Raw genomic sequence first — 20,863 nt, 5'->3', positions numbered from 1 at the left:
CTTCCTTCCTTCCTTCCTTCCTTCCCTCCTTCCTTTCCTTCCTTCCTTCCTTCCTTCCTTCCTTCCTTCTTTCCTTCCTTCTGTTCCTCCTTCCCTCCCTCCTTCCTTCCTTCCCTCCGTCCTTCCCTCCTTCCTTCCCTCCTTCCTTCCTTCCCTCCTTCCTCTCACCTATCCTCCCTTTCCTTATTGCTTAGTTTCTTTTACCTTATTTTCTTTTCCTTCCACTCCTTTGATCTTCCTTCTATTCCTCCTTCCTTCCCATCTTCTGTCAATTCTTGGCTGGTGACACCTCCCTCGTCTTCTCTACTTACTTCCAGCACCTCCTTCCTATCAGTTTCTTACTTTCTATTACTCTCATTATTTTCTTCTTCGTCACTGTCTCTTTCCTCGATGGTCTTACTTCTGACCCTGTCTCTAAATTACTTCTCTTTTCCAAGAACTCTGTGACCTTTTTCTGCATCTTAATGTTCTTTCTTGCTTTCTTTATCAATGTTTGATCTTTTTGTCACACTTTTCCTTCCCCTCTCATTCGCATGATTTTCGTCTTCCGTCATAAACCCCGTCTGTCTCATTCAACGTTTTTGTATTTGTGTAAATTCACTGAAGACCTTTGGTGAAAGCTCATACAAATAATCTCCTCACCCTCCAGCTTTCCTACGGCTCCAGTTCACCGGCACTCTCAAACCGTCAAAGATTCCCGACCTTCTTCCGTACACATCCATCAGCAACCTTGCACAATCCTACCAGAGTCCAACTATTCAAAAAGTGGGGCTGGACTAAGATTGCCACCATTCAGCAGACCACTGAGGTCTTCACTTCTGTGAGTGGAAATGTCTCCTCATTAAGATGGAACCTAGAATTGCACAAAACTGTCCAAAATGTTTTATAAATTTGATCATGTCTTCGTTTCTGGAAAATTGATAGAAGTCATATTTACCAACTAGTAGGGAACCGTTTATGTCCACTGTACATACATATACAGAAATGACCTAGACATATACACCATAACCCCAGCTCTGGCTAGCTTCATCAACCATGGCTGGCATCTACTCACTCATGGATCCATAAGTTGTCCATCACCTTTATTAGCTGTTTGGATAATTGGTATCTTCTGACCAATCCCATACACATGGACGCTTGTTTCAGTAGATGAGAAGATGGCTTCTCAGACACCTTTGGTAGCAGCTTATTTCCCCTGAGAGTAAAACGATCAGACATTACGATATTTAACGTGCCCAATTCTTCTTTCAAAGATCTCCAGCTGACCGGAGAACCAGTAGGCCCCCGTACACATTAGACGGTCAGCTAGTCCCGTTGAGGCGATTGACGAGGAAATGTAGGATGTTAGTTGTAAATCATTATCTATTTGATGACTATAGCTTAAGAACACAATATTAAAAAATAATTAATCCTGAATGACTTGGCCCCTGAGGTTCCTCAATGTTTTGAGACTTCAACAATATATTGGTAAATCTCCAAGGCTTAAAAACTAGGTGAGCCAATAAGACCATGGCCGTCCCACAATGTCCTCCATCTCATTAGCATCTTAATAATCCTGTATAGCAGTCCCCCAGGTCTCTATAATTATAGGATGTGTTCCACCTTTCACTAGATCTCTCTGATTAATTCTTCTAGACTCTGGATGACCTGGAGGAACGAGTGAAGGAAGCTGGCATCGAAATCACGTTCCGGCAAAGCTTCTTCTCTGACCCTACCGTTCCGGTAAAAAATCTGAAGGTATGGACTGGTGTAGTCTTGGATGTCACTTGGGAGCTTCCTGCTGGTAGGAATTAGAATTGATTGAGTGTCTTGTCCTTCCCGGGAGACTCACCTTTGTACTGCATCGCAGTGATTGACTCCTTACATGGTCAATACAGATCATTAAATGACTGTTCTCAGCCCGATTCCCCGTGACCGCGTCTTCTCACTTTCCTTCGTCGTTCTCCTCGCTCTTATTTTTTTCCAATATTCTGCCTCTCTCTTATTGTTCTTATCTTTTTTTTTCAGAGACAAGATGCTCGAATAATTGTTGGATTATTCTATGAAACCGAGGCACGGAAGGTCTTTTGTGAGGTAACATGAGACTTCCCTTATTTCCTTGCCTTGGTTATTCTTAGCACTGCTTGTTTTTTCTCTTCGTCTTGAAACGTTTCCATGTTGCCACCTTCTTGTCTCTTATCTTCATTGTTTAATAGAATTTTCTCCTAAAATTAGAATGACATTACATTTGAGCCCCCCGCCCCCTCTCTTGGACTTTGTGCCAGTCTTCACTTTAGCTCCCGAGTTCTATCAATCCCATTATCTCTCCCGCCATTGCTTTTAACTTTATCTTTATTGTAGATCTTGATAAAAAGCTGAAAAACATTGCTAGGGGTCTGAACTGCTGGGATCCGACTGATGACAAGAATGGGTGTCCCATGACCCCCGACTGCATGAAATGGTGGTCACACGTGCACTACATCATTCAATCTATGTGCGACTGATGAGATGAGAGCCAAATATAGTGCTCAGCTATCCCATCAATCCCATAGACTCTACATGAAACATGTGGCCACCATCAAACAGGCCATACAGGAGCCTCATTGCCTTGACTTTTGGAGGTTCCAGCAGTAGGACCCCCAGCGATTATCCTTTGATAGATGATAAATGTTTTTTTATGGGCTAAGCCCCTTAAAATCCTAAGAATGTCTCCTTTTATTAGGTCTACAAGGAGCGTCTTTTCGGTAAGAAGTATGTCTGGTTCCTGATTGGTTGGTATGCCGATAACTGGTTCAAGACTCCAGACCCAGCTATAAACTGCACGGTGGAAGAAATGACCCGGGCCGTAGAAGGCCACGTAACCACAGAGATAGTCATGTTGAACCCAGAAAACACACGTGGTATCTCCAATATGGTAACTGTGCTCTTTGTATACTTTTATACTGTTACCCCTTAACCAATGCTCAGTCCTATATTACACGCCTGTTTTCTTCTCTTTCTGGTAGACATCCCAGGAGTTTATGGACAAGCTTCAAAAACGTCTTGGCAAGGACCCAGAGGGGGTTGGAGGTCTACAGGAGGCTCCTCTGGCCTATGATGCTATCTGGGCCCTTGCACTTGCCCTCAACAAGACGGCTTATGAGTTATCAAAGAAAGGACTACGTCTGGAAGACTTCAACTATAACAATGATAACATTAGCCGGGAGATCTATAAGGCCATGAATTCTTCCTCCTTCGATGGCGTTTCAGTGAGTCTTCTCCATTCATCACTGAGTTTTTGATTTATTTTGAGGTGTCGCCGTTCATCCTCCTCACTTATCGCTTTGGTTCTATCGTGTTTTTTGACTGCTGGCTTCTAGCCATAAGAATAATGTCTCCTTCTTTGGAACTGAAGATTTTCTTCGCGGTTGATCTGCCAAATCATTCGATGCGATCTGAATAGAAAAAACTTTGATTGAAATCTGTCATTTCATGGCTTACATGGTGCCCGTATTAGGTTTATATTCCTAAATGGAGCTAATGAATAAAGATATTCAGGTTCCTATGGAGAAGTTATTATGGCCATACTCTTCGTGGGAATCCATGGCTCCAGTGACTTCTTTGAAGCCATTCTGATTTCTCTACCAAAAATTTTTGGATTTGTTTTTGTTGGCTGTACCCTTAGATATATAAGTGATAGGATAGGAAACCATAGACATGCTCTACGTACTTTATATGCTGGCATCCTCAAGTATTAGTTGGTGGGATGTATAGATAGTCATCTATGGAGACGTTATCCCTCATCTATAAAGGCATCCTAACAAACATTGGTACCCTCTCAATGGCACCTCAAGACCACTGGTCAGTATCTGCTATGTGAGTGGTGGTCCAATCTGCTAGGCTGAGGGTAGACCCAATGGCTCTAGGCCCCTGGACACTACTCGGTTTTCCTCTCCATTACCTTCACTTGAGTGTAGACCTAGGAAAAACAGCACCCTTGGCCATCTCATCACGTTCTCTTATGTAAACCCACACCAAAGTGATAGATTATGGTAGAGAAACCTGGCCAGCGCGCACAATTTTTTTTCTTTCACACAAATTTCATGACGGATGGATCAATAAGTCAGAAGGACTGCATGTTCTGTGTTATTGATCTGTTTTTTACAACATGTATTTGCCGACGGTCTGGTGGTGCCGGGGCATAAATCATTCCTGTGCCGTGTGGAGCTGCTGATCTCTGTACACACCGGTGATTGTATTGCTGATCATGTAATCCAGACACTCATCATATTGGCTTCATCCACTTCATTATTACATCATTCTCTCTACAGGGTCACGTGGTCTTTGATGCCAGTGGTTCTCGTATGGCCTGGACGCTTATAGAACAGCTGCAAGGTATGTGAAGACGACCATAGATGTCACCATCATTAGTAAGGATAGGACGGCTCAGAGGAGAAATCCCAAATATGTCCTTTGTGTTCCACAGGTGGTTTGTACAAGAAGATCGGTTATTATGACAGCACCAAGGACAACCTCTCCTGGTACAACAACGATAAATGGATAGGTGAGTGTGGTCAGGCCTGGTCCTGCTCTTGTAGCCATCTTACCTCCTCCATCCATGATCTCCTTCCTACCATCTGCTCTTCTCTCTTCTCGTTTCTCACATGTACGGTCTGTTATCACCTGGGATTATTTTGGTCCCTCTCTCTATATATAACTTCTCGCGTTCTCACCCTTTCCCTCCACCTCGTTTTTCTCTCACTGTCTCTCTCCTACCTCTCTAGGTGGTTCTCCTCCTGCCGATCACACCAAGGTGATCATCACTTTCCGATATGTCTCTCAGAAACTCTTCATTTCTGTCTCCGTTCTTGCCGGGCTTGGGATACTTTTGGGATTTGTCTGTCTGTCCTTCAACATCTACAATAGTCACGTGAGGTGAGTCAGGCCTACCCATAATCCTCTAGCTCCTCCAAACTGGTTCCTCAGAAGGGTTTTAACTTAAAGGGTGCCTGAGTTTTCACGAAATGTTGACATCTCTGCAGAGTCTTGCTGGGCCGTCTGTCCTATGACTGTGTAAGCCTTCATATAAGATTTCCTATCGCACTTTCTACTCTTAGTAATCACATTATGGCTGAAATAGTCGCAGTATGCCCCTCCCCCATCCATTACCTATACTATTTTACCAGGCTTCCAGGAGTAAATGTACAATTACAAATAAATACCTGAAAAAACCCCAAATGACCATAATCTAGGGCATCCAGGAACACTGAACTTCTCTTATATTGTAAGCTGTGAGAGTCTCAGGATCCTTAATCTTTTGCAGTCAGCAACAACTTGCAGCCATATGTGTTCAGGCTGTGAGGAGAATCAACCCCTCCCCTCTACATTCACTGTGTGAAGAGGGAATAGGACGGCCACCTACACTCATCTAGATAAGCAAGACAGAGTGGAATCTGTATCTATGGACAGACTTCCTTGGTAACATCTACTGACTGTTGCTGTCAGTAAACGGAAATGTTCTTATATACAGCTGGTGGCCGAAAACCACTTCTTCCTAATTCGTCCCACAGCTGAAGGATCGTCACAGTTGGATTCAGTCTAAACTGATATAAAATGAATATAAAATTACTGAATTAAAAACTAATAAAAAATGGCTAAACATTTCTATTCTGTAGATTTTAACCCATTGTCTGTCTCTGGGATATTTGAGTGACAGACTCTCCAGCTGTCCTTGCAGGCATGTAGAGGTTTTCCAGGCTCCTAAATGACAAATCTGCTTTGTTGTGCAGCACTCTAGGAAAGCTGGGTGACATTGTCATTGGAGCGGAGCTGTGTACATAGGACTGCAGCTAAAATTCTAAAATCATTGTTATGGATAAAGAGTGAGATGAGCTTCAGTTCTGCTGCACTTGTATATGTCGCTGCTGATGGTATATATGTATATACATATACAGTCTATCTATCTATCTATCTATCTATCTATATATGTCTTTTACTTCCTAGGGAAATTGCTCTTGAGCGTTTGATTGACAGGTCTGCGGAATCTCATGTGGCGTCTGTCTCTTCCCTGCAGGTACATCCAGAACTCCCAGCCCCATCTGAATGACGTGACGGCCGCAGGGTGCATTCTGGCTCTCGCTGCTGTCTTCCCCCTCGGTCTTGATGGACATCACATTGAGACGTGGCACTTCCCTCTGGTGTGCCAGGTAAGAGGAGACAATGAATGTTATGAATGCAGATAGATCAGAGCACATGTGGTGCAGAGCCGGCTCATGCTAATGCTCTGGGGCCCATGTGGGGAGGGGGGCCCGGCCTGCTCATCTCCGTTTGCTATCAGCTATGTAAAATTACCCAGGGCCCCCATCTGTATAGTCACAGCAACAATAGCAACCAGGGGGAAACAAGCGGAGGGTCAGGCCGCCCTTATCTCCTACAAAGTATAGGATGGAGGGCCTAATAAGTGGTGAGCCCTTCGGTCCTAGGATGGAGGGCTATGATGACAAGCTCCAGCAGGGGAAGCAATGTAAAGTCGATTATAGCAGATTGTGGGCTATAATGCAGGTTAAGGCAGACCTTAAACCAACTCAAGCTCCTATGCATTGCTAAATAGTCAGCGCTCCACTGATTCTCTGTAGCCCCCACCATTCCTGAGCAATCAGCACAGTTAGTCTCATCCTCCAATATACTACTTAGGCTCTCTATTGTCAGGTGGGTGTTCCCAAACTATCTGCTCCACTCTAGGACTGCCCATCTGACAGTCAAGAACCTAATTAGCATATTGAGTACTGACACTAACAGCACTTATTGCTCAGGAATGGTGAGGGCTAGGAAAAAAACCTCCAACTTTGCCTATTGTCTGTTGTAGGTCTTTAACTAAGCAGGAAACTCAAAAAGTTAGACGTCAACCCCTGTTGGCTGTCACTCAGCTTTCCCAAAAGCAGAATGGCACCTAATAGCAAGTCTAAGTAGTTAACAGTTGTTAGAATGGCATTGATACAAGAAGGAACTATAACGGTAGGATGACGCAAGAAATTTTTTTTTAAAGGTGATTGAATTTCCTTCTCCTTTCACAAACAGCGCCACACCCATCCACAGGTTGTGCGTAGTATTACAGCTCATTCCTATTTACTTCTCAACTACAATCCCAAACACGACCTGCTGACAAGTGTGGCGCTGTTTCTGGATGTAAAAAGCAGCCATTTTTTTTTAGTCCTTTTGAACTCCTTGAGTCAACATCAAGGCATGCTGGGAATTGTAGTTACAGAAAAGCTGTGGCATCACAAATAAGCAGACCCCTCATATAGACGTAGTCTCACCTTGACCTTTGCCATTCTCTGTGCCACACAGGCCCGTCTCTGGCTCTTGGGTCTTGGATTCAGCCTGGCCTATGGCAGCATGTTCACCAAGATCTGGTGGATCCATACAGCATTCACTAAGAAAGACGACAAAAAGGAGAGGAGGAAGGTAAGGAAACGATCCAATAACTGGGGTGGACTGCTCGGGGGCTCTACAAGCTTCTCAGATTGCAAAGGTCGATATATATGCAAAAATTCAAATATACAAATGTGTAAAATTTCATAGTAATTTGGACTGTAGGTGGCGCTGTTGCATAACATTGCTAGATTATGTTTCTTATGTTTGAGTATAACTTTCTGAAATGACATTCATGTCTTCCATCTTCTCTGGTGGGGTCGGGGATCTAAATGTTTTTGATAACTTGATGTATTAGCGTGTAGTTTTTCATGTTTTTTTTATATAGACTCCCACTACCTGGATGTGTACGAGCGCAGTCTGATAGCGCTAATAACTAACAATACATGTGAAGGTTGACACCTTGGCTCATTTTAATTGCATGAAGGTTCTTAATGATGGGCTTGCTGGTAATTATGCTAAATACATGGAAAATTGATGTAATTTGTCGTCTGGCAGAAAGACGTGTGACTGCGGGGATGTTATTATTTTATTATGTACCGCCTGTGTGGAGAATTAACCTGGCGTTATATTGGCGTTGGTTTGCGGATGTCCTGATTTAGTGGATGTGGCTCTTTCCATCAGACCTGGTGTGGAAACATTTACGCCTCCTGCTTAGGCAAAATGATCGCACCTTTAAAAAACGAACCCTTTGGCCTATAATAGTCGTGTCCATGTCAGTATGGGGATTGGCTCCTGGAGAGGTCCATCATAAGAGGACCATTTGCCGCCTCCTCCAGCTCTGCATCCTACAATAAGTGCTGCTCCACCGATTCTGGTACAGTTGGAATTTTCTCTCTAGCCCCCACCATTCCCGAGCAATCAGTGCTGCTATTTCAGCATTCAATATGTTAAAGGGATCCTATCATTTAAACTGAATTTTTCTGCCTGCCACATAGGAATAGCCCTAAGAAAGCCTCTTCTTATCCTACCTTTAGATGTCTTCTCCGCGCCGCGGTTCGGTTAAAATCCTGTTTTTCGACGGTATGCAAATGAGTTCTCTCACAGCACTGGGGGCGTTCCCAATGCTGCGAGAGAACACTCCAGCGCCGCCTCCATCTTCTGCAGGAACGGGGTCTAGACGCATCTTCTTCTGGGGGTTGGCTTCAAACGTCTAGGCCTTTGACCTAGGGCAAACCACAAGCCACAAGAAAATGGCCGCTTACAATACAAGGCTATTCCTACGTGATAAGCAGAAAAAATTCAGTTTAAATGATAGGATCCCTTTAATAAGGCTCTTCACTGTCAGGTGGGGGGTCCTAGACCATCTGTCTGTTCCAGTAAAGGACTGTCCACATCACAATGTGACATATTGGGTGGTGAGACTAAGAACCCCGTTTCTTCAGGAATGGAGGGGGCTAAGGAAAAATTCCAACTGTGCCAAAATGAGTGGAGTCGCACTTATCAAATAAAGCAAAAAGTTGGAGTTGGTGGAAGTGGCAAAAGGTCTTCTGAGTAGGATGGGACACAACGAGGAACCATTGCGTGAATAGATAATACATGGGAGCAGGGTTTTATCCTTTGGGGGATCCCATACAGAGGGGACTGTCTTATAAGAATTCACGGTTCCCACCACGCTCTGATGACATCATCATGTGTGTCACTGTAGGCTAATAGCCCGTTTGCGGTTGAAGACGAGTGAAGATGACAATTCTTGATCCAATTGCCTTGTAGGAATCTCAATCGTCTCTGGAGAACTTTGTGTTTCTTTAAAAATATATATTGTTTTTGGCAACGTTTCATCTGGTTGTGATGAAAGCGGCGGAGTATGTTTACTTATTAATGAGATAATGCATGGCTTACAATATATTATAATACTATTAGAGGTCCGTGGGGAGCGCCGTGACCATCAGTGAGGAGAGGATGGGGATAAGCGTGCTTACGTAAATTACAGAGACTGCTCGGAGAAGATATTGTAGTGGCAGTAGGAAGATGTATGTGCCCCCTGCCATAGGATATATTGGTGGTGTTCTGTGGTTTCTATCGCCCCGTAGACCTCCATACTACTATATTATGTTGGCTGGATTGGCTCCCCAGTCTATGCAGTAAAATCCCTATCAATCCGTGCTGTCCATTGGTTTTGTCGTTGGTTTGTGTCTCTTGTGCCTCATATTTGGTGCTCAGTAGATGCCCAGTGTCACAGACCTATGACCACCAATGAATGGACCTCTAATCAGTTTTACATCCAGGACTGAGAACCTAGAAATCTGTTCCCTGATAGTGTTTTGTTGTCCCATTCCCTGGTGTTCAGTGTTGTCCAGCTGCTCAGCCTCCAATTTCCTGGTGTCCAGTAACTCTGTAGCCCTTACCCTGGTGTGTGTTCACTTGGTACCTCATTTCCTGGTGTCCAGAGACTTGACAGACTTTACTGGTGTTCCTCAGTTGGGGGACCTATTTCTTGGTGTCCTCTGACTCAGTAGGCCTTACTCTGGTGTTCACTAGTTTGGTAAACCCTTCCCTGTTGTCCACTGATTCAGTAGGCCTTTCCCTATTGTTCTCTGGTTTGCAACCTCATTTTCTGGTGTCCATTGACTCAGAAGGTTTTACCCTGGTGTTCACCAGTTTGGTATCCCATTTCTTGGTGTCCAGTGTCTTGGTAGGTCTTGGCACTAGCACGATGCCCATTTCCTGGTGTCTAGTAACTCTGTAGCTTTTACAGAGGAGGTTTACTAGTCTGATACCCAAAGTCCTGGTGTCCGCTGACGTAATAGACCTTTCGCTGGTGTTTTCTGATTTGGTACCTTATTTTCTGATATCCGGTGACTTAGTAGGCCTTACACTGGTGTTTTCTGGTGTTGTACCCCATTTCCTAGTGTCCAGTTACTTATTAGGCCTTACACTGGTGTTTCTTGGTTTGGTAGCCCATTTCCTGATGTCCTGTTACTTAGTAGGCCTTACACTGGTGTTTCTTGGTTTGGTAGCCCATTTCCTGATGTCCTGTTACTTAGTAGGCCTTACACTGGTGTTTCTTGGTTTGGTAGCCCATTTCCTGATGTCCTGTTACTTAGTAGGCCTTACACTGGTGTTTTATTGGTTTGGTAGCCCATTTCCTGATGTCCGGTGATTTAGTAGGCCTTACACTGGTGTTTCTTGGTTTTGTAGCCCATTTCCTGATGTCCTGTTACTTAGTAGGCCTTACACTGGTGTTTCTTGGTTTGGTAGCCCATTTCCTGATGTCCTGTTACTTAGTAGGCCTTACACTGGTGTTTCTAGGTTTGGTAGCCCATTTCCTGATGTCCTGTTACTTAGTAGGCCTTACACTGGTGTTTCTTGGTTTGGTAGCCCATTTCCTGATGTCCTGTTACTTAGTAGGCCTTACACTGGTGTTTCTTGGTTTGGTAGCCCATTTCCTGATGTCCTGTTACTTAGTAGGCCTTACACTGGTGTTTCTTGGTTTGGTTGCCCATTTCTTGATGTCCTGTTACTTACTAGGCCTTACACTATTATTATTATTATTTATTATTGGTTATTTATATAGCACCATTAATTCCCTGGTGCTTTACATTTGGGGGTTACATACAATACACAAAATATACAGGTAGATACAGTATAATACTAACAGTGACCAACTGGCACGGTGGGGTAGAGGGCTCTGCCTGCGAGGGCTTACAATTTATGGGGAGGGCTTACAATTCTTTGGTTTCGTAGCCTAATTCCTATTGTCCAGTAACTTAGTAGGCCTTACACTGGTGTTTTTTGGTGTTGTACCCCATTTCCCAATGTCCTGTTACTTAGTAGGCCTTGCACTGGTGTTTCTTGGTTTGGTAGCCCATTTCCTGATGTCCTGTTACTTAGTAGGCCTTACACTGGTGTTTTTTGGGTTAGTAGCCCATTTCCTGATGTCCGATGACTTAGTAGGCCTTACACTGGTGTTTCTTGGTTTGGTAGCCCATTTCCTGATGTCCTGTTACTTAGTAGGACTTACACTGGTGTTTCTTGGTTTGGTAACCCATTTCCTGATGTCCGGTGACATAGTAGGCCTTACACTGGTGTTTTTTGGTTTCATACCCCATTTCCTGATGTCCTGTTACTTAGTAGGCCTTACACTGGTGTTTTTTGGGTTAGTAGCCCATTTCCTGATGTCCGATGACTTAGTAGGCCTTACACTGGTGTTTCTTGGTTTGGTAGCCCATTTCCTGATGTCCTGTTACTTAGTAGGACTTACACTGGTGTTTCTTGGTTTGGTAACCCATTTCCTGATGTCCGGTGACATAGTAGGCCTTACACTGGTGTTTTTTGGTTTCATACCCCATTTCCTGATGTCCTGTTACTTAGTAGGCCTTACACTGGTGTTTTTTGGGTTAGTAGCCCATTTCCTGATGTCCGATGACTTAGTAGGCCTTACACTGGTGTTTCTTGGTTTGGTAGCCCATTTCCTGATGTCCAATGACTTAGTAGGCCTTACACTGGTGTTTCTTGGTTTGGTAGCCCATTTCCTGATGTCCGATGACTTAGTAGGCCTTACACTGGTGTTTCTTGGTTTGGTAGCCCATTTCCTGATGTCCGGTGACTTAGTAGGCCTTACACTGGTGTTTCTTGGTTTGGTAGCCCATTTCCTGATGTCCGGTGACTTAGTAGGCCTTACACTGGTGTTTTCTGGTGTTGTACCCCATTTCCTGATGCCCGGTGACTTAGTAGGCCTTTCACTAGTGTTTCTTGGTTTGGTAGCCCATTTCCTGATGTCCGGTGACTTAGTCAGCCTTACACTGGTGTTTCTTGGTTTGGTAGCCCATTTCCTGATGTCCGGTGACTTAGTAGGCCTTACACTGGTGTTTTCTGGAGTTGTACCCCATTTCCTGATGTCCGATGACTTAGTAGGCCTTACACTGGTGTTTTCTGGTGTTGTACCCCATTTCCTGATGTCCGGTGACTTAGTAGGCCTTACACTGGTGTTTCTTGGTTTGGTAGCCCATTTCCTGATGTCCTGTTACTTAGTAGGCCTTACACTGGTGTTTCCTTGTTTGTTACCTCATTTTTTGGTCTCCTTGTTCCCCCGGCCTCCGGCCTCCATAAGACTCTTTCCTATCCATGGTAAAGATGGCCGGCCTTTGTGATTAGCAGGAAAACAGTGCGAAAAACAGTAAAAAGTAAAATGTTGCGACTTGTGCTGTAAATATATTTGTGCTGTCGGTTATTGTGTAGGGCTTACAATGTGATTTCTCTAGTACCAGATCCAGGTCTGCCTTTTATAATATATCGTAGGTTCTCCTTGTGTCGGCTTAGGTCGTCAAAGTGGGTTTCCTCCCACATGCCAAAAATTACTAGAAATTTAATCGGCTTCCTATAAATTGTCTTTTCAGAGCGAGCTGTGGGAGAATTCAATTGTGAGCTCCAGTGAGCCAGAGCCCATAAATCCTCGACACGGGACTGCCGGCCCTATAGAAGTGAAGGAACTTAATAACAATTATTATTATAATATTAGTTGATGAAGCAGCCGCCCCCACTCATTACATGCGGAGAGCAGCCATGGGGGAGCTCTTGTGTCTGAGGCCAGGCATCTCCTGCCGAGAATCAGTAGAGCGACCATGTCAGCACATCCTGATGAAATGAAAATGGTGCTGGGGGGTGCGGGGGGTGCAGGGTTATAGATGAACGCCTTTGGTCAGAAGGGCAATAAGAGGAAAAATAAGATTATAGCTATACTAAGATTGTGGGAGACGGAGGTGACAGAGATCGGCCTTCTATCAGGGATATTGGAGTTGGTCCACCATGACTGATGGCTCCTTATATTGCATTAGGTGGTTTATCGGCAGAATCTTGTGGCCCCCAGAATATTACACCCCATCTATAATTCTGGGGTCTTCTTGAGTGGCAGTTTGTGCCCCCAAGGAATAATAAACCAGTTGCTTCTGCTTTGTACCCCATTTGTCTACCCCCCCCCCCCATTATGTATCAGGCCAGTCTGATTTTGTACAATGGTGATATTTTTGCCCTTGAGAATTGGTTGCTCTGTAGCCGAGATATCGACGTTTTTGGGAATATGCAAATGAGCTCTTTAGAGCAACGAGGGCATCTCTGTAAGAGATAAGAGCCAGTACCCCCATAAGGGGCAAACACTGTTTGATTCAGGTGACCCAACCCTATCTGTCTGTGGCTGTCGTGACTAGATGTCAGGGTAAACAGGTCGACTGTCGACTATTAGAGATGAGCGAGTACTGTTCGGATCAGCCGTTCCGAACAGCACGCTCCATAGAAATGAATGGATGCACCTGGTACTTCCGCTTTGATGGCGGCCGGCCGCTTAACCCCCCGCGTGCCGGCTACGTCCATTCATTTCTATGCGAGCGTGCTGTTCGGATCGGCTGATCCGAACAGTACTCGCTCATCTCTAGCGACTATACCAATACTAATTGGGCTACAAATAAAACACTTGGGATGAGGCCCCACGATGCGGAAACATGGCTTGTTTTATTGCAGATTTTCATGGGGTTTTTTGAGCCCAAGTCAAGAATGGCTTCAAACGGAATGGGAAGCAGTAAGGGTGAGTTCACACAATGTATTTTGGCTCGTAATCTGGCACGTCTACGCTGCAGGAGCTTTTGCGGGCCATATACGCTCCCATTGAGTTCAATGGGAGCCAGGATCGTATACGCGGCGCTATTTTGCCGCCGTGATTTTGAAATCAATGGGAGCGTATACGGCCCGCAAAAGCTCCTGCGGCGTAGACGTGCCAGATTACGAGCCAAAATACATTGTGTGAACTCACCCTAAGAGTTCACCCCCTGCTCAATCCACTCATGGCCTTGGCTCAAAAAAATGCAGCAACATCTGAAACAAAAAAAAGCTTCATTTCCGCAACGTGGGGCCTTAAAGTGAACCTGGAACTAGGTATCAATGTAGATAAGCGGCAGGCATGGTTAGCCGTTATAGGACTACAAACCTATGGTGAGAAGTTTTTGGCCAACCAACCTACAAGAATATAGAAGGATTTCCACTTCTACCATCTTCCATCTTGTGTGTATCAGGCTGGTTATCCACATGAGACCGATCCCTCAGCTGACAGATATACACATGGACATTTAGCTTGGTCAAGCCAGACACCTCTACTGATGGTTTATCTCCCTTAACCATGTGGAGATCCAGCAGCTTGATCCTTTTTTTTACCTTGATATTTGCCATTGGGGTAGTCAGGATACCCCCATAGACATGGCTGACGGTCCTCATCGGCACATTCGGCTGACGGTAATCAGATATCTATGGCCACTTTATTCCGTTTTTGCTTGGATTAGTGCACACGGTGAAGGCACTTCTGCTCCGATGTCGGGACATCCACACCATGCACCCTGGGATAAAAGAGAGAGCACTAATTTAAAAGGGTATCCCAAGCTAAAAATATGAATGGCCTATCCTAAGTAGAGGTCATGAATATCAGATCTTTGGGTCACCCAATTGATCAGCAGTTTTCAGCAGGAGATGAAAAGCGAATGGAGCAGGAAGCAGACAGCGCCGTTCTCTGTGTAGTGGTTGAACTGAGTCACGGCAGTTTAACTCTTTATGCAGTAAGTGGTTATTGATCAGCAGTACCAGGTCTGACCACTACATAGAGAATGTAGCTGACTACTTCCTGCTACATTCTCAACAGCTAATCGGTGGGGGTGCCGGGTGTCAGATCGTCGCAGTTGGTGGACTGCATTAGAATCCAAGAGAACAGAAAACCTGCTGCATGATATTGGGGGTAAATGGAGCCAGAGTATGAGCCCAAAGATTTCTAGGGATGTACAACATAGGTGGTATGACTGCGTGCATGAAAACCTTAAAGGAGCCAGTCTTAAGGAGACTCTTGTCTCAGATTAGACCATAGAATGTCCTGCACAAGTAACAGAAGCAATTACACTTCATAAAAGGCCCCCGGAGTGTTATAACCTGCACGTCTATACACCCTTACCCCCAACTTCTAAGAAATTGAGCTTCTTATCTTCCTAAGGAGTCAAGCTGTGAGGAATATGTCATGTGACCCAGCTCCGAGACTATTTTTAGTCCCCTAATTGGCACTTCGGGGGCTCGATATCGAAAGGGATGGTAATGGTTTTCCTTTAAGAAAGAGGAAAATGCGTCCAAGGAATTTCTAAAGATCCCCTTCCCCCCCCCGTAACATCCATCTCCAGAGCTAACAAGCGAGCCATTATTTTCTTGTAGATAATTGGAATAGAGATATCAAAGTCGCCCTTTCACCCCTTAATGCAAAGCCACCTCCATGTATGTCATGTTGACATGAGACCTCCAAGGATCTTCAAAATCCTGAAAAACCCCTTTAATGAAGGTGAATCAGTAAGTTATTTGTGCTGTTACTGAAAACTACAACTCATCCCGCTAAAACAGAGCCCGCCGTCAGCTTATGTTGTCAGAATAAAAGGCTCCTTCAAGGGTTAAAGCCCATTCTCTTTTCCCCTAAGTGTTAGGGATGGCGGTATCTCGCGTCTTGGATCTCGGTGGTACTGACAGGCATGGCGAGATGAGGATGACAGGAGGAATCAGACTACTGAGGCAAATTGAGAGGGGTGGGGGGTTGGCAGCGAGCTATATTTTCCTTTTGCATCGTGTTTCGATGGTAACAGACAGCAACGCAATGCAGGAGCTTCACACGTGCATCTGCATCCCCCTCCTTCCCCCGGCCCCCTCCTCTGCTCCTCATGATCACACGTCGGGGGTATATAGATTGAGAATCATTAACATCGCACCTCATCATGAGGATGGATTGCGGAGGAAATGACGGTGATCAGACTTAATATAGAAGAACAATTCTCCGAGATGGAGTTTGACAAATAACAGCTGGTTGCGGCACACGGTGTCTGGTACACTGGCATCATCTGATCTCGTGTCTGTCCCCTCTGGTCATACTGTACATTCGAGGGCCTGGTGTCTCTCCATCTTCTCTTATCTCCGTCCAATTTCTTCCATTCCTCTCGTGATACATTCAGCAGCAGTAACGATCTTCTGCCTCCACCTCGGAGGGTTTCGGGGGGGCTGCGCTAGGTTCCTGGGCTATTATTACCCATCTATGAAACAGTTGCTGAGCTGTTGGTTTCTATTGAATCCTTTTGTGCTGCGGCATCTGCCACAATCTTTACAATTGATAGATTTTGGCACAGTGGGAAAAACCCAGAAAAACCAATTACTGATCATCAGCGTCCTAATTGTTATACAAGGAGGGTCGGCCCCTTTAAGTCTTAATTAAAGTGCAGCTCCGATTCTGAGTGATATTAACCCCTTGAAGATGCCGCAAACATCACTCGTTTAGTTATTTATTTTTCTAAATGTTGCCCCATCGTATCTCAGGATGTAACAGAGATTTAGTATTCTGTATAGCACAGGGGAAAACAGCTTTCATGCTCAGTGGCGCCCCCTGCAGAGCTATGAAATTTGTATGAGATGCCAGTGGAGTGGAGGAAGGGAATTGTATCTGCGAGCACATTTCTCAAAATGTGGCCGTATCTCTGAGAACCAAAGCTTAATATAATTTCATTACCAGCATGGAAGCAATAACATTCTGCCCCATGCACATAAAAATGAATTTTACAATATAGAGATAAATACTTCCCCCCTATGTATGAAAGTATAATTACTATAATACTGCCCCCCATGTACGAGAATATAACTACTATAATACTACTCCTATGTACAAGAATATAACTACTATAATACTACCTCCTATGTACAAGAATATAACTACTATAATACTACCTAATATGTACAAGAATATAACTACTATAATACTACATCCTATGTACAAGAATATAACTACTATAATACTACTCCTATGTACAAGACTATAACTACTATAATACTACCTCCTATATACAAGAATATAACTACTATAATACTGCTCCTATGTACAAGAATATTACTACTATAATACTGCTCCTATGTACAAGAATATAACTACTATAATACTACTCCTATGTACAAGAATATAACTACTATAATACTACTCCTATGTACAAGAATATAACTACTATAATACTGCTCCTATGTACAAGAATATAACTACTATAATACTACCTCCTATGTACAAGAATATAACTACTATAATACTACTCCTATGTACAAGAAAATAACTACTATAATACTACTCCTTTGTACAAGAATATAACTACTATAAGGGTACATGCACACTACGTAACGCCGGGCGTGTATGAGAGCCGTACACGCCGGCGTTACAGCAGGGCTGCCGAACACTTCCCATTCACTTCAATGGGAGCGCTCGTAAACGCCGCTGTTACGAGCGCTCCCATTGAAGTGAATGGGAAGTGTTCGGCAGCCCTGCTGTAACGCCGGCGTGTACGGCTCTCATACACGCCCGGCGTTACGTAGTGTGCATGCACCCTAATACTACCTCCTATGTACAAGAATATAACTACTATAATACTACTCCTATGTACAAGAATATAACTACTATAATACTGCTCCTATGTACAAGAATATAACTACTATAATACTGTTCCTATGTACAAGAATATAACTACTATAATACTGATCCTATGTACAAGAATATAACTACTATAATACTACTCCTATGTACAAGAATATAACTACTATAATACTACCTCCTATGTACAAGAATATAACTACTATAATACTACCTCCTATGTACAAGAATATAACTACTATAATACTGATCCTATGTACAAGAATATAACTACTATAATACTACTCCTATGTACAAGAATATAACTACTATAATACTGCCCCTATGTACAAGAATATAACTACTATAATACTACTCCTATGTACAAGAATATAACTACTATAATACTGATCCTATGTACAAGAATATAACTACTATAATACTGATCCTATGTACAAAAATATAACTACTATAATACTGCTCCTATGTACAAGAATATAACTAATATAATACTACCTCCTATGTATAAGAATATAACTACTATAATACTACCTCCTATGTACAAGAATATAACTACTATAATACTACCTCCTATATACAAGAATATAACTACTATAATACTACTCCTATGTACAAGAATATAACTACTATAATACTGCTCCTATGTACAAGAATATAACTACTATAATACTACTCCTATGTACAAGAATATAACTACTATAATACTACCTCCTATGTACAAGAATATAACTACTATAATACTACCTCCTATGTACAAGAATATAACTACTATAATACTACCTCCTATGTACAAGAATATAACTACTATAATACTGCTCCTATGTACAAGAATATAACTACTATAATACTACCTCCGATGTACAAGAATATAACTACTATAATACTGCTCCTATGTACAAGAATATAACTACTATAATACTACCTCCTATGTACAAGAATATAACTACTATAATACTACCTCCTATGTACAAGAATATAACTACTATAATACTACTCCTATGTACAAGAATATAACTACTATAATACTACTCCTATGTACAAGAATATAACTACTATAATACTACCTCCTATGTACAAGAATATAACTACTATAATAGTATTCTATATATCTTTATATCTACCTGTAATATATATTGGTATCTGACGTCCATATTTATTGTATATTCTCTTTATAGCAGGTTTATTGCTTTGTCTATATAGTACTTTTGTTTATTGATGATACGTATATACTGCTATACTGTGTGTTCTGGGTACTAGAGTCTAGGGTAGGGGATTTAGGTTTGAAGCTACACTTAAGCAATGTTATATGGCTGGCGTCTATGGTAATGTCCTATATGCCCTCGCTATACTATGGCGTTTATGGTAATGTCCTCTATTCCCTCGCTATACTATGGCGTCCATGGTAATGTCCTATATACCCTCGCTATACTCTCATCCTAGTAATGCCCTTCTATGTCTGGGGGTCTCCATTACTAATTTCGGGTGTCCTAGTCAATGGGCCGGGGCAGCATCAAGTGTAAAATCGGTAATAACGATAACACAATGACACAATAACGATGCAGGTAGCCGGACAGTATAGCGGTATATGCTGATAGGATTGCAGGTTATATACGTTACCTACCGGCGGTGTTTATAACCTGCTTCATCTTGAAATCCTTATCGGCGTTGCCATGTCTGCAGGCTGGAGCGCGGCATTCTAGGTTATTAGGATAGCGGTGATTTATAATGGCTTATCTCACTAATGTCCTCATTTCCCGTACGACGGCCACTTTGTCTTGGGCTGTTATTAATGTATTTCAGTAAGCGGCTCCCAGTTTGTTGCGTTTCATCCTGCGCCGCGCCGCGCCGTTATACCATCATAAATCTCCGATTTTGCCTTTTTTCATTACACTGTAGTTGTCACCTTTAAGATAATGTTTTTGGCTGTTTGATAAATCTTGGAGGAATGCTATCAGCGGTCTGTAATCCGCCGCACCACTTCTCATAAAATACTACTTTTGTCTCCGGGGCCTGAGCTTGCGATATTATAACCCAAGAACTTCCCGCACAATGTACTGTACGTTTCGGACGGACGCGTCCACATTGCCTTCTATTAGTTTATGGGCTCTGAATTCGGAGCTTTTCCAGAGACTTAAAGGGGTTGTCCTGTCATTTTGTACATAAAGTTATTCAAAATTGTATTATAAACAGCTCTACAGACTTGTTATGTACTCTACAGAAGGCCTAGAAGATTTTGGTAGGCCTCATCTATTAAACTTCCCTTGTTACCCATTGCAACCATTGCAGGGACCCTTCATTTTTCCACAGCAGTATATAAAACATAAGCCGACCTATGATTGCTTGCTATGGGCGACAAGGTTAGTCACTGACAGACTGGAGATCCTTCGGCCCACCAGAGCAAATGGCGTTTAGTAATCCCCTCATGCTTGCCAATTTTTGCAAATAACCTTAAAGGGATTGTCCAGGGTCAAATTCAGTTTTCATACCGATGACCTTGTCACAGATCACATGCCACGAACTATACTGAGGGTAGGTCATTAGTATGAAGACCCTGAAATATAGAAAACCTATATACAAGCCTCCCATATAAATGCTGACTCCAGACAAAATGATGCGTCATACAGATCTCAGACCAGACTCCCTCTAATCTTACCCCCGCCATTCCTGAATAATCAATGCTATCAGTTTAGGTGTCTCTGATATATTATTTAGGCAGGGCGTCGGCATGCAACAGCAATTAAGGGGTCTGATTCACACCCCTTCTCTTCTGACTCCGCCCTCCGGACTGTTCAGAGTCTAAATAACATATCAGACATCAAAACTCATAGCATTGATTGCTCAGGAATGGCGGGGGCTGGAGAAAAAAAATCCAACTGTGACGGAATAAAAAAAATAGATAGATAGAAAAATAGATAGATGGATAGGAGATGGATAGATAGGTAGATAGATAGATAGATAGATAGATAGGAGATAGATAGATAGATAGATAGATAGATAGATAGATAGATAGATAGATAGATATAGATAGATAGGAGATAGATAGATAGATAGATAGATAGATAGATAGAT

The 20,863-nt window shown here is 43.1% G+C and overlaps 1 protein-coding gene across 1 annotated transcript in view; it reads left to right on the top strand.

The window, feature by feature from the left end:
- GABBR1 (gamma-aminobutyric acid type B receptor subunit 1) overlaps window positions 1–20,863 on the top strand; it is a 92,341-nt gene that overhangs the window by 54,627 nt on the left and 16,851 nt on the right. The window contains exons 9-18 of the mRNA XM_075259985.1: window positions 650–820; window positions 1,636–1,737; window positions 2,008–2,073; window positions 2,702–2,893; window positions 2,985–3,227; window positions 4,290–4,353; window positions 4,445–4,522; window positions 4,743–4,893; window positions 6,032–6,164; window positions 7,306–7,422. Of these exons, the coding sequence (XP_075116086.1) occupies window positions 650–820; window positions 1,636–1,737; window positions 2,008–2,073; window positions 2,702–2,893; window positions 2,985–3,227; window positions 4,290–4,353; window positions 4,445–4,522; window positions 4,743–4,893; window positions 6,032–6,164; window positions 7,306–7,422 (1,317 nt within the window). The remainder of the gene's footprint in view (window positions 1–649; window positions 821–1,635; window positions 1,738–2,007; window positions 2,074–2,701; window positions 2,894–2,984; window positions 3,228–4,289; window positions 4,354–4,444; window positions 4,523–4,742; window positions 4,894–6,031; window positions 6,165–7,305; window positions 7,423–20,863) is intronic.

The sequence above is a fragment of the Leptodactylus fuscus genome, chromosome 11 (genome assembly GCF_031893055.1).
Source record: "Leptodactylus fuscus isolate aLepFus1 chromosome 11, aLepFus1.hap2, whole genome shotgun sequence".
NCBI lineage: Eukaryota > Metazoa > Chordata > Amphibia > Anura > Leptodactylidae > Leptodactylus > Leptodactylus fuscus.
The sequence above is the reverse complement of the archived record's forward strand: the minus strand, read 5'-3'. Positions and strand labels throughout refer to the sequence as shown.